This window comes from Anser cygnoides, chromosome 1 (assembly GCF_040182565.1).
Source record: "Anser cygnoides isolate HZ-2024a breed goose chromosome 1, Taihu_goose_T2T_genome, whole genome shotgun sequence".
Lineage (NCBI taxonomy): Eukaryota > Metazoa > Chordata > Aves > Anseriformes > Anatidae > Anser > Anser cygnoides.
In genome coordinates, this window is record NC_089873.1 from 64,680,951 (window position 1) to 64,695,450 (window position 14,500).

The following is a 14,500-nucleotide window of genomic DNA, read 5'->3' on the forward strand; positions in this document are numbered from 1 at the left end:
TTTCTAAGAAAGAACTGTCCCATTAAGATCACAGCTCTTGTGAGCAGGAAAAACAACAAATGCAAAAAAAAAAAACCACTTTTCAATATGAATTTATAATAAAAATGAAATTAGTAGAGTACATTATCTTAATGAAGTCAGTGGGATTACTCAAATGCTTAAAGTTAAGCATACGTAATTGTAAAACGTACTCCTATTTCTGATACAGTCAATTTCTATATTACTACAGATATTGATAGATTTACGAGCAATTTATTTACTAGCTTAAGAAACTCAGGACTGCAATAGAAATGTAAGATCTTCTTAGAATATAAGTTAGTAATCAGCCTGAATTTTATTAAAAGGTGAGAAAATCAAGGATTATGATCAAAATTGTTTTTCTTTTAATTCTACAAGGAGTCCTTGGAGGTCTTCAAGAAACAGAGGTCCTATCCAATAAATAGTTATACCTGTGTTTATTTGCATTCATGTCATCAGTATTTTTATTTATTTTCCCAGAAAATAAGCAGCATAAAATTAGGTACATACACGTACCTTTTTAGAAATAACCTATGCACTTTATTAAAACTACTAGAAGGCTGCTTTGAGTCTATTCTTCCCTCCCCCCCCCACACACATCACTTCTTACTTATCACACATAAAATCTTGCTTATGAAATTACTCAGAACTTGGAGAAGAAAAAGCAATTAAGCTACAGGAACGGAGCCCTGAGTTCAGGTCACAGACAGATTTACAGATTTCAGGAATGTCGTTTTCTACCGCTCATCCTTTCTTTCTAATGAGATAAGGTCAGTGAGCAGGGCCATTTTTTTTCTTTCTTTTCTCACAATACATAGTAATGGTACAGAGAAAGGTACCATATGGTAGAGATGGGTCCACAATGGTCTGAAACCAGACTTTAAAATGAAGCTTAACTGAGTCCCAGAATGGAGCTGTGACATCAGTTAGATTCAAAGGGAAACATGAGTGAAGATATTCTCTACAGGTCCACCTGAAAAGCCTGAGATCAAAGGCGTTTAGGTGGCAATAAGAAATGAATAAATGTGTCATTAGTATTTCCCTAGGAGTAATAAAAATCCATTAGTTTCTCTGGAAGAGTTATGGTTATTGGTCATAGGAAGAAAGGCATGAAAGCTTCTAATCTGTCCATATCGTTAATCATGCCCATATCATAGCTGGAATCATTTCCGTACTCATGGGAAAAAGAAAACTAGGAAGTCCAGCTGTTATATTTTAAGACCTATTTGTCTTGAATGTTTTTGAGCTATGCACCATGGTCCCTTGGGTACAGACAGCCCAAGATGTGAGATGCCATGAGCTCCTCTACGACACAGAGACAGGAGACATTACTAAGTGAGGGTCCTGCAGCTGAGGTGGTGGAACAAGCAAGCAAATCAAATTCTGTAAGAAGAAAAGATGCTCAAATAAGAACTCAGAAATGTGAAGAAGGACCACAGATGTTTGAGAAAAAAAAAAAAAGGTATTAAGAAATTATTGGGAGATCACTTTAATGGAGATGAAGTCCATAGCAAACAAGTGCTCTAACAAAGAAATACAATGTAGGAGACCAATTCCACCTGCAGGAAAGAAGAGCTCTTGGATGAGGAGCCCTTTTCATGGGAGACAAACACAGAGGAATCTGGAAAGGAGAACATTTTACTGAAATGTGGAATTAACATACAAGGGATTTGTATTGTAAATTTCCATGAGTGAGAGAAAACCAGAAAGGACATCATGGCAGGAAAACAGCATATGAGAAAGGGACCTGGGCAGGGAAGCTGGGGGAGCACGGAGAATAGGGAAGCTGTAGAGGTTACCAAAATCAAGAAAATCTGTAGAAAATTAAAGAAACAGTAACTTTGGTGTGCCACAGGTAAGAACAGAGAAGCATGAGGAGAATTCAGAAGAAATGGTTGCATTACCTTGTCATCAAAGAGAAGGATGGCAAGGGAGAAATTCCAGAGAAAAGATGACTGCCCCAAGGGGCTTCCCTCAGTCAGCAGAGGAGCAGTGGAATAGCAGAGCACTAGCAGCATAGGTCTGATGCTGTTACAAAGGACCAGAAGATAGGAAAACAGCACAAACAGGGCATGCTTTACACCTCTTATTCTCAGGTTCCTCAGTTTTGTCTGAGCGTGTGCCGTGTGAGAGTTCCTGTTCATAACAATCTCTTCCAGTCACAGAACTCTCCTTTACCATTAGGAACAAGAAAACATTTTCCCCAGGCTACCAAAACTAGATAATAAAGGTCTGTTTTGGGAACAAACTGAGATTGTTTGTTTATTGTTTTGTTTTGTTTTCCATGGGAAAATAAACAGCAGTTTACCCCTACTTTCAACATCCAGCGTCATTTTTACTGGAATGGTACGACTGCCAAAGGAAGCGTTCTGAAATCAGGCAATGCCAGGAATACGGTTGCTTTTTTAATCCAGATCCTAAATGTGTCAGTGTGTAGAAATGATAAAGTCCAATGCTGATGTTAACAGCACGCTGCATTTCCACAGGACTTCTACAATACGTGGGCTGGGCAGCGCTCACTGAGGGGCTATTACATATTTTAATATTTACTCTCCACCACATGACCCTCTTCGTTATTTAGAATAACATACAGTTAGCATACAGTTCCAGCTCTGCTCTGAATCCCAAAGGTAGTCATTCTTCCACACGCTGTTTAGCTGCACAACATCCCACGTTTACTTCACAAAAGTTATCTTTGTTTTTATCAGCATACCTGTGAAAGGCGGAGGTGGGGTATTTCCACTTTTCTACAGGTAAAAATCGTCAAAGCCACTAACTTTGAGTGTGTAGTTGGAGACACTTAATGCGTCATTCTCCAGAAGACTGTACACAAAGGACCATATTATGCCCAAAGCATCTCCCCTGCTTAGTTGCAGCTACGGATGCTCATCTTGCAGCCAGACCCTAAGCCATCTACAAAATAGGGATCACGTCCCTGTAAAATTCTCCAAAAGCCTGAATTAGAGATAGGAATAAATTAGCTTAAATTCAATGGCATTATCCATAAAATCATCTTTTCCTGCAATTATCTTCCTCATTCACTGTAAGTCTTCTAAATTCGGCAAAAATTAGGCACGAGTTCTGCACTCAGCAACCTTTTTGATGTTTTGTTGTAAGTTTTGTTGTAAGGCCACATCCATGGCAGGTGCAGAACAAAACAGAAGGAAGGGATGGGTTTCACGCACAAAATAACACTATAAATGTGTGGTGGTTTTTTTTTGATAAATCTTAAGGATTCTACAATTTTCTAATCTTTAAGTTCCTAATTTTACAGGTTTGCTGATATTATAATTTCAAATTTACCAGGTTTCCCTAATAGTCTATTGCTCAAACTACTTTTCTATCCCACATACTATCTTCCTCCCTTTTATCTCCTGTGCACCTGATTTAAGCATCTTCTTGCCCATGTGCCCAGTAGCAGAAACACAGAAAACACAGGCGTAAGATTCCCATCCTGAAAATGAAGGTGGTCCTCACCACAGGGTGCAGCAGCCTTTCAAAGCTCTACAGTCTGCATGGTTTCTTCACATGACCTCTGGAGAGAGTTTGGCTGCTGTAAAACCAACAAGCACAGGTGTGAGCTGCAGCCTGCAAGGCTTATGAGCAGGCAAACTCTTTTCATCAGGTCTATGAAAGCAATGCTTCTGACACAAGTGGCAAGTCCACTTCCATTTGCCAGTCCCTGTTGCTAAGCATTTGTGTGCAGATGTTTCCTTTAATTTCATCCTTGGAAATAATTTTTCTTTGAAATTTTTTATATACACCCACAAAGAAATGCAGTACGAATGCCTGCTCTGCAGTGCTCCCCGTTTTGCAGCTGAGACTTGATGAAGTCCTGAGTAAGGACAGAGAAACTAACAGGAACAGGTGTTGCTCTTTGCACTGCCTGGATCACAACGTCCGTCTCCTCAGCCAGCCCCTCCTATTACTAAGGTTATCCAGAACTTCCCATTTTATTACTATTTTTTAAATTTGTTTTAACTTTAGCAGTTTTTTCAGTTCAAGATGAAATGATCCAGTCTAGGTGTTTGCTTCAAACTGAGTTGAGACCCCTGGGGTTGGCTGTTCTCAGGAAGGAGACTGGGAAACAACAGAGTTCACAGGGTCCTTTCTGCACTTTCACTGAAATTCCAGAAACCTGCAGCCTGGGAACAGGAATTTCAACTTGGTTTTCAAGGAGTGGCTTTTGTGCAATATGCTTATACGCAGGCACATATTCCACAGAGAGTTTATTCAGCTGAGCTTGTAAATTCTCCAAAGATGCTTCTGCCAGTGAGCATACCTCTGCTGCCTTACAGATCTTATACATGTTAACATGGACTTTAATTAACCATACCCTGTTTGTCCTGGAGCTATGGAGGGAGAATTTGACTAAGCTTGTAATGGCTGCTCCCAGGCAGGAGAAAGATTTCTGCTTACTTTCATAGTTCCTTTTCCTCTTTCCCTTAAATGTTACAGAAGAATGAAATGTCTGATGAAAATGCAGAAAGTGGAAGAAAGAAAAAAGAGGGGAGCGCAAAAGAATCAAAAAAAAAAAAAAACAAGAATTCTGGCAAGGTTAGGACTGAGTGAGATTAAAACTGGCTGGGAATTGGAAAGGGTGCCCTGGCACTGGCTGCACAAGAACATCAGGAATGTGAATCAGTTTGCTAGGCAGGATTGAACACAGAGGTAAAAAAGGAAGGAGAAAAAGGTTTTACACAAGGAAACTGAAACTAGGATCCTGTGAAGAAAAGACAAGGAGATGAGGAGCTGGAGTGTAAAGGGAAGAACAGGCTGAGAAAAGACAGAACTGTATCTTTAGGAAACATTTGCAAAAGTTAGTTTGAAATCACTGGGGAGTGCAGCAGCTCATGTGATGCAACGCTGGACACCAAGTGAAGCATCCTTTCACCATGCTCCTTGGCTTTGACTTCTGAACAGCAGACAGGTAGCCACAAGGTGTGCATGGAAAAATTACTTGCAGCATAGCATAGACTTGCAGCAACACATTTCCTAAGATCCTCCAGGTTCTTCCAATAAACGGGGTGTAATTCTGACTCATATTCCTCTTTGTCAGATCTTACTGATTTATCCCTTGTTGGTCCTAAAATGCTTTGGTCTACCTTTCTGAGGGATATTTTGTGACTGAAGCAGGCTCTAGTCCATCACCATGAAATCTTTGCAACATATTTACTGTACGTCTTCCCTAAAGTTAGCCAGCAGCTGATCTTATTCTACACACCTCTTTAACTTTCTGGGGCTTCACGACACAATAATAAAAGGGATGGCAGGGAATGAAATCAGGAACCTGGTCCCAGTCTCCACCATGGCCAACTGGGTGCTGGCTCACCGGCTCTGGAGAGAGGCAGACTGGCGCTGGAAGCCAGGACACATGGGGAGCGGGAAGGGTTGTGGCAGCTGAGGAAAACTGGCAATGGTTGGGCAAACAGTTGGAATCGTATTGTTTAATTTTTAGGTAGTGCTGTGTGGAGCCAGGAGTTGGATTCAATGATCCTTGTGGGTCCCTTTCAACTCTCTATTTTCTGATTCTGTGTGCAAAGGAGATACTGCTTCACACAGGAGCCTTTTACGCAGGCAACATGCAGACCTGGGCAGAAAGACTGAGCCTGGGGTACAAGAATGGAAATAGGAAAGCAAGAAAAATGCGAGTGGGATAAACCACTGGGACTGTGAAAAATTAGGGCAGTCCTGGTTGGAGGGGATGAGCAGAATCACTTGAACATGAAAAAGATCAAAGTGTATTTTTTTCAGCCACTAAAGAGCAATCCCCTTCAGACGCTGGAGCAAAACACACAAATCCCAGAGTTGGGAATACTGAGAGCCTTGGACAGTGCGATCTATTTGATCTATATGTGGATAGACTGTATGATCGTTTACTTAGACGATCTCAGAATGGATCTGCAAAATGGAGTTTAATTAATGTAGGCTGCTCTTAATCCTGGCATTTCCTAACTTTGATGTGCTTGACCTTGGACCATTAATAACTCTCTTTAGGGCATTCTGAAGACTACACATATATACTGTACATGTACAAATAGCATCAGTCTCAAGTAGTTGTTTTGTATTTGTTTTAAAATGAAGTTCAAATATCCTTTGTTTTTAAATATGGATTTGGCTATTAATCCTCCTTTCATTTTTTCCCTATTTTATAGAATTTCCTAATTGTAAAAGTGCACTATACAGCAGTTTGCCATCTGTAATTATGATTTATACAATAGTCCCAGGTGCCTGCACATTAATTATGACTTGTTATTAATACATGCATTAATTGGTCATCCATTTTATAATTACTTTGCAAGGATCTAGCCCATCGGTGCTAGCTTTGAACAGAACCACACAAAGAACAGAAATATATCTGAAGGACTTTCAGTGGACGTTGTTGATCCTGGGAAAGCAAGCAAGCCTCGCCTTGTCAGGTACTATGACTGCTCCCGTTCAAGTCAATGGCAAGAATTCAAGCAGGCGTGCAAACTTCTGTAGGAACAAAAATATTTGGTAACATCTGCTGCTGGCATTGCACCAGAAGAAGGTTGAATTTCAAAATGCTTGAGTTAGCATCCTCCTGAATAGTGAAGTTACGTATATTTTGAGATCTTTTTACAAGCTCTGTCTTAGTCACTAGCATTCTTCACAGTCACGCAAACTAGACTCACAATTACCTTATTCTAGGAGTTAGGACTTCAAGAAAAATAAAGTTTTTTTTTACACTGACAATTAAACCAGAAGAGGCAAGGCTGTGGATGCTACAACCCATTCTGGGTTTTACTGAATCAGATTCTGGGTTATTCTGTGAAGTCTCCCTCATCATCTGAACCATTTATCATTTGCATTTTTTTTTCTTTTAAATGCAATCTTTCTTTTATATGATTCCTTCTCCATTTCTGTCATCTATCCTGTGTACTATGTGAGAACCTTTCACATTGTGTAAAGCCTCTCTTTACAACCCTTCCTTACTGATGTATATCTCTATTTTCATCACTTTCCCTCTGAATTTGCTTTACTATTTATTGCTTTTGTGCTAACGGACACAAAAAGAGAAACACAAAAAACAATTCCATCTTAATCCTCCGGGTTTTTCTGAAAGGTGTGTTTTCTCTTTTTGTACCTTGTGTGGCACTGATGTCATCGTTAGAGATTAACAAAAGTTTGCTTTGCTTCATTGTCTATATTCATTGGATTTAAGGGCTTTACTAGCTATTAAGTGTTTCAGTGATCGGTTTTCATTTACAGAGGACACACATCTTTTGTTACATAAACGATCAGACCTGTAAGTCTCCTCAAAGGGCCCTGCAGTGGCCTGAAAGACACCTTCTCCCAGTCTAAACAGGCACGGATCAATATTTCATATTTTCCTGTGGCCACCCAAAATTCGCTATTGAAAGGGTGCAGCTGGGCTTCGTGTGGTGAACAGGTGGAGCCCGGGCTCTGCACTAAGGCGACAATCCTCTCTGCTGGAGAGACACGTCAGCCTGTCCTGGGGCCGCTGTTCAGGGAAACTGCTGTGACACATGGTCAGAGACAGGGTGCCTGTGGGCACCTCTCTGTCATGAACAGCAGCACAAGGCATGGCAGTGTCATGCCTCCTGCCCCTTTCCCATGAAGTCAGTGGTGGGCTGCACTCCCCCAGAAACCACTCCTCAGGGCGCCAAAGAAGCTGAACATGAGCCGGCGGTGTGCCCAGGTGGCCAAGAAGGCCAACGGCATCCTGGCTTGTATCAGGAATAGTGTAGCCAGCAGGACCAGGGAGGTGATCGTCCCCCCGTACTCTGCTCTGGTGAGGCCGCACCTCAAGTGCTGTGTTCAGCTTTGGGTCCCTCAGTACAAGAAGGACATCGAGGCCCTGGAACGTGCCCAGAGAAGGGCTACGAAGCTGGTGAAGGGCCTGGAACACAAGTCCTGTGAGGAGCGGCTGAGGGAGCTGGGGTTGTGCAGTCTGGAGATGAGGAGGCTCAGGGGAGACCTCATTGCTCTCTGCAACTCCCTGAAAGGAAGGTGTGGGGAGCTGGGGGTCGGCCTCTTCTCGCAGGTGATAGGACTAGAGGGAATGGCCCCAGGTTGCACCACGGGAGGGTCAGGCTGGAAATGAGGAGACATTTCTCCTCAGAAAGAGCAGCCAGGCATTGGGACGGGTTGCCCAGGGAGGTGGTGCAGTCACCGTCCCTGGGGGTGTTCAAGGGAAGGTTGGACGTGGTGCTTGGGGACATGGGTTAGTGGGTGGCATTGGTGGTAGGGGGATGGTTGGGCCAGATGATCTTGGAGGTGTTTTACATCTTTATGGTCCTACGAAGCCGTCCATCCCCCGGACACCACCCCGCACGGCGAGGACCGCCCGCCCACCGCCCACCAGCAGCGCCCCGACCTTGACGGGGGGCGGCCCCCCCCGCCCCGCGCCCCCTGCCGGCCCCGGCACGTGAGGCGCGGTGGGGGCCGGGCGGGAGGCCGAGGGTGGGCGCAGCCGAGGCGGCGGCGCCGCGGGTTGGCAGCCGGGCGGGGAGCGCAGCGCCGAGCCCCGCCCGCCCCGGCGGCGCGGTCCCGCCTTGCCCCGTGGCCGGCGGCGCGGGGCCGCTATATAAAGCGGGGGGCGGGCGGCGGGGCGGGCCTGAGCGTGTGCGGCACCGAGGTGAGCGGCGGCAGGGCCGGGCGCGGTGGGACGGGGGCACCGGCGCCGGGGTATCGGTACCGGCACCTCAGCGGCCGCCGGGCGTGGGGAGGGAGCCGATCCCTGGGGCCTCCCTCTCCCCTCAGGGCCGGGCCCTGCAGCGGCTCCTCCCGCAGGCTGCGGATTTTATTTTATTATTTTATTTTATTTTTTAATTTTTTTTCTCCGTTCCCCGGTGCGGCGGGCGAGGGAAGTGTGGTGTCATCGCCTCGCGGCGCGGCGCTCAAGGTTAAAGCCGGCCCCTCCCTCCCTGAGGGGGCAGCGGGGCGATGCGGGGGGAGCCGCAAGCGGCAGCCGGCCTCCCTCCCTCCGCACCGCTTCTTTCCTATCTTTTTTTTTTTTTTTTTTTTTACATTTTCCCTTTTTTATCCGGAATCTCGCCGCCTCGGCTGGTTGCTGCGAAGGTCACGAAGGGGCGAAGCTGGTTCAAGGGGGGCAGGGGCTGCGCCCCGCGTGCGGGGCGGGGGGAGCCGTGCGGGGAGCGGCCGGGCCTTGCGGGGCCGCCTGGGCTTCTGGAAGCATCCCCTGGGCTCGCCGGGCCCGCCCGTGGGGAGGGCTTGTGGGGCCTGGGTGGGTGGGGAGGCTCGGGCGATGCACCCGCTCTGCCCTGCTTTAAAATCCCTGCCGTGGGTATGAGGTTACCGAAATCCTTACTGTGGATGTAGGGGAACCTAAATGCGGGTATAGGGGAAGGGGGGAGGAAAAGATGGGGGCCGGCTCGGTTCCTGCCGGGTCCCCGCGCCCTGCTGCGAAAGGACGGGACTGGCGAGGAGAGCGCCCCGCCAACGGAGTTTCTTTGCAGCTCCATCCATTTCAATGGTGCAGCTTTCCCAAGCCCCTTTCCGCCGCCCATCGTCACCTTCAGGCCGGTCAGAGGACGGGGAGGAGAAGGGCATGAAGGCGGCCAAGCAGCAGGTGAACGCGTCGGGGGAGAGCCAGCCTTCCCCCAGCCCCCTGCAGACTGCGCTCAACTCGGCGGCCTCTCCTTCCCAGGCGTACGAGACTTACATTGATAATGGGCTTATCTGCCTCAAACACAAGATCAGGAACATTGAGAAAAAGAAGGTAACTTTCCTTCGCTATGGCATGCTTCCAAACAGCTAACTGTAAAATTTCATGTGTACAGAAGCTGGAGCAAGGAGTGCATAGTAATAAAGGATTTTATAAATAACCTGTGAAATGACCTGAACACGGATTTATTTCTTATTATCACTTAGAACTGCTGTGTAGTAGAAAATGGTGTTCTTTACTCTCCTTGTTCTGAAATGGGCTATTTCTCATTGAATAGTGAGCATAGCATTGTTTCAGCGAAGCAGCAAAGTAGCTGTTACTGTAAACCTGCTCTCTGGTAATTCAAAGGTAATTGAATATTGGTTGACACAGGGGATGCTTCTCTGGCGGACTTAAGTTCAGAATGAACATAGAACCGATCTGAGATAGCTTACAGTCTTAGAAAAGTCTTCATATTTCTATTGATTACATGCATCTAATATTAGGATGTAGGGTTATATGTAAAATTGCAAATGAGCAGCAGTGTTTCCTCTGGCTAATGGCAACGTCAAACTTTATTAAATATGTATTGCCATATACTTTGCATAGATCGACTTCTTTATTTTATATCTATAGACAAATGTTACTAACTATAAGGCTTCTATGCAGAAAGCCCCCAAAGCCTGTTCTTCTGACTTTGAACTGTTCCTTCTTTAAGGGATTGGTGTTAGTAAGTACTGAGGTACGCAAGCTATGTGTGTGCCAGATTTTTAATTGGGAAGATGCATTTTTCTATAAGATTAAAAGAATGATGGTGCTGTTGCTTTCAATATTGGGTCAGGATTATAAGTAAAGCAATTGTATGGATGTTGAGATTCTATAAATGTTTGAAAAGAATTACATGTTATGTGTTGGGGAGAAGAGGGATCTAGATCAGGCTTCGGGCTATATGGTTATAAGACTTGATCCTCCTGCAGGGCATGCAGTATTACTGCTGTCTTTTGTCATGCATTGTGCTGCAATTCTGAATAATCTCAGATAAGCATGTTTCCTTTGTGATTAAGCAACTCTGCTGTATTTTAACTCTGTCCAAGGAAGCATACTGCTGTGAATTTCTCCAGTATTTTTGATTGGCTCATGTGAGTGTAGACAATATGGCCTCACCAGCAAATAAGTGTGACTTGCTAGAATGATAGAAAGTATTCCTAGCTCTAGATACTGTGTCAATAAAGCCTGTCTAGGCAGATATACAAATGAAATGATGTTCATCTTTGTGGTAATCAACTCCCTCTTTTTCCTGTGTTTAAAGAAGCTTGTAAGCCAGTAGCTTAGTCTTGCATCCTTCATTTTGGCTGTTAAAGACTGTTTCAGTAAATTAGAAATAAAACGTGTTTTCTACTTGAAGAGTTGTCTGTTTTCTTAGGAAACAGTGCAATAATTTTTTTGACATAAATGATCTCAGATTTTGAAAGATATGTTTCAGGAAATGAAGTAAAACTATTCCATCCAGCTTAAGGTAACTAAATTGCAGCATTGGCTTGGAAAAACTAAATGCCCAATGCTCTCAAACGAGGACACTGGATGTGCTTGGAGCCCCTTAAAGGTCTAGGGTCAATGTGTTATTTCTTAAATGAAACAAAAGAAGTAAAAATGCAAGACTGAAGGGGGGGAAAGTAGGCAGCCCTAGAGACTGAGACTGCAAAATCTGTGTTCTCTTCTCCTGAAAATGAGTAGTAGGAAAGTTCCTATTTTGTTGCAGCATTCAGACTTTTTGAAATAAAATATTTAACTTCATTCATACCCAATTCTTGACATTAGAAATCAATATAAAAACTGACTTTGATTTTTTTTGCTAGCTTAAGCTAGAAGACTACAAAGATCGACTGAAGAAGGGAGAAGCCCTCAATCAAGACCAGTTGGTAAGCTTGCTTTATGTGGGAGTGGATGGGTTTAAAACCTTCAAACAAACATCCTAGATTAGCTTGCCAAAAGAGGTGGTAGTACAATTTTACAGAAGCTTCAGTGCTCCTATACCTCTTTGAGATGTTCATATGCAGCTTACCTACATGGCATTGCAGTGGTAGAACAGACCTCAAGGCTTCATTAATAGGTATTACTTGAAATTGCATGATGGTTACACAGCTGTTGGCTACTGGTAGTTGTTGAAGTATAATTGATATAGGCCTTGTTGGTAAAAGGAAGACTTTGGTCTAACCTGCATGGGATTGAAAGGCTTAAAAATGCCATCATCTAGCAATGAGTTACTGGTTTAGTGGAGGACTTGTTAGTGTTAGGTCAGAGGTTGGACTAGGTGATCTTGGAGGTCTCTTCCAACCTAGATGATTCTGTGACCTAACTGGGAAAACTACCCTGTCCTGGTGCTGCCATTAGATGGCTGGGAGTCACTACTGCACTCAAATGCTGTTAGAACAATGTCTCTTTTGTACCTAAGACTGCTGGAGTTTGGAATGCCAAGATGTAAGATTACTAATCAATAAATGTGGTGCATTCCACCAAGTGGAAGCAAGTTTAAATTTGCCTGGTGTTAAAATAGTGGTTCTGGCTATTTTTCTTGTTCTTGAATGGATGCTAGAACAGAAAGCAACTTTCTGCAACATGGAAGTTATTGCTGCTTAAGTGTGTCTGGTACCAAGGTGCTACATAATCAACAAGACTTACTGCCCTGGTCGTTTCAGAAGTACTTCACAGACATGTTTAAGAAGAGTCCTGTGACAAAGGGCATTGTCACTTGAGTTCCAGTATTGGATCCTGCTAGCTGGCCAGCTAGAAAAATAACTCAGTGGCTTATCTTTATTGTAATACAGCAGTCTCAGAGCATAAATATAACTTTACTTGGAGTCATTTATAAATAATAACTTGCAATAAAGGGGATAAAAGCAGAAATAACTTGCTTCTTAAAGGTAGAATAGACCTGTTGGAGTGCATGATAGTTAAGTGTTAAATTACGGGATCTGATATATTCTCTTGTCCTCCTTAAGTTCAGGAGCAACTAAATTAAATCTGATCATTTGGAGTGAGATGATTATCTCTTAGAACTAAGTTCAGTCTGACTCCAGGTTTAGTTTTAAAAGAAAAGCCTGCTGTTGTGTTCAGATCCAAATGTTAATCAGTTGTCTTCTGTTGATAACAGGCTATTGACTAGTATTCTCTTGTTCAAGACTAAGCCAACTTACACGTGTTTTAAAGCTACTCCTAAAGGTGACTTTTGTTTGGTCTATACTCTGGGCTATTATAAGCCAACAGATTAAAGTGAAATTAAGATGCAGGGGACTAATGAGGCAAAGGATTCTGTAAATGTTTTTGTCTGCAGATGCATTCAGTAGCATTGACTTTGCAATATGAACTTCGTTACTGGCTTTCACTATTCCCAACTGAGCTTAACTTTTAAGTATCAAATATTTTTATCACAGTTTCTAGGATGTCTCAGGCTTCTGAAATGGAAAATGAGGGTCAACCTTGCTAGTGAAGTGACTTGGTATCCGAACTGTTCAGATAACTGTTGTGAAAGTATGTATCAACTCAGTATTTAACTAATCTAGTCAAGGCCCTCGTTTCAGTGGTTCAGATACAGGAGTACTACTTTTATACATACCTTTCATGTGCAAATTCCCAATGCATACGCAAATACTGAGACCTGGTAGTTTGAAATTAGAGCACAGGTTAATAGTTCACACATCTGCCTAAATAAAGCTTTTGTGCCCATAATATAGTGGAGCTCTAATGCAACTTGGTGTTTATATTTTTAATTGTTTTTTTCTACACAGGGAGCAGGGTACATCTAGTGATGAGCTAGTTTTTGCAGACAATTTGAATTAAACTAATTGCTCATGGTGCATGCCTGCCAGAGTTGCTGTGTGCTAGCCTTACTTTAGGAAACGAATGTTTCAAAAATGAGGAGCTTCCAGCAAGTTTAATGCTCTCACTGGCAATGTTGTACTGTTTTGCATGATCAGTAGATTTTCTTCCTTACTGTCACTCCAACATTCTTTCTCCTAATGAATGTTAATAACAGGTATGTGACAAAAGAAAGCTTTTGCTTTCCCACAGTGTTACGGTTTGTCTGAGCAGTGATAACCAGTCCTTGGTATTTCAGGGTAAGGAGTATTACTTTGGAGTTTGCAAGGTTAAAAGCAGTCACTGCAATCTCCCTAGTAAGTTGGTGGTGGTAGCCTGTGAGTCTTCCTTACGCATCAAATCTGTGGGCACTGGGGTCTTAAAGGTCAAATTCTTCTGAGCATTCATGAACCCGATAATTAGTTCTCAGAAGTTGCTTGATAAATTGATGTCTGACTTAAAATACTAGTTGAGTACATTACTATAAATAGTACTCAACACAAGGAAGCTCATGAGTTACTGTAATCTGTTGTATATCACAAATAAGTGAGTACAAGTGACTGAACAATCAACCTGATGGAACAAATTGACCTGTAACTTGCTTTCTAGTTGCTTAGGCACATTGATTTGCATATCCCAAATATTACTTGGACAGACTAAGCGTTTTTCACTGCAATGATGAAACATTTGTGTCAACATTAATACCCATTGAAAGACCTTTGTTAGGCTGACAAACCAGTGCTAGTACAACTTCAATGTCTTGTTACAAGCATAAACCAAACTGAGTGTAAAGCACATGTGAACCAAAGTTTAAATTTAATGTGTTACTTCCCAGGCATGCCTTATGCTAAATGGAGCTATGTACAGCATGTCTGAGCTACAGCATTTTGTTATCTTCAAAGCTGTTAAGGAGGCCTATAAAATTAACTGACAGTGGGGAAGGGAAAACTCACAAAACTAGGGTATATCAAAATG

At 43.3% G+C, this 14,500-nt stretch overlaps 1 protein-coding gene across 9 annotated transcripts in view; it reads left to right on the forward strand.

Annotated features, from left to right (window-relative positions):
- Window positions 1–8,497: 8,497 nt before the first annotated feature.
- CAPRIN2 (caprin family member 2) overlaps window positions 8,498–14,500 on the forward strand; it is a 41,442-nt gene continuing 35,439 nt past the window's right edge. For 2 of the 9 annotated variants that reach the window (XM_048056222.2, XM_066998567.1), the window contains exons 1-3: window positions 8,498–8,641; window positions 9,483–9,745; window positions 11,527–11,589. In XM_048056222.2, coding sequence (XP_047912179.1) covers window positions 9,497–9,745; window positions 11,527–11,589 — 312 coding nt within the window. In that variant the 5' untranslated portion in view covers window positions 8,498–8,641; window positions 9,483–9,496. Of the gene's footprint in view, window positions 8,642–9,063; window positions 9,085–9,162; window positions 9,746–11,526; window positions 11,590–14,500 lie in introns of those variants that run through there. The other 7 variants (XM_013173035.3, XM_013173036.3, XM_048056400.2 and 4 more) reach the window with 6 other exon arrangements.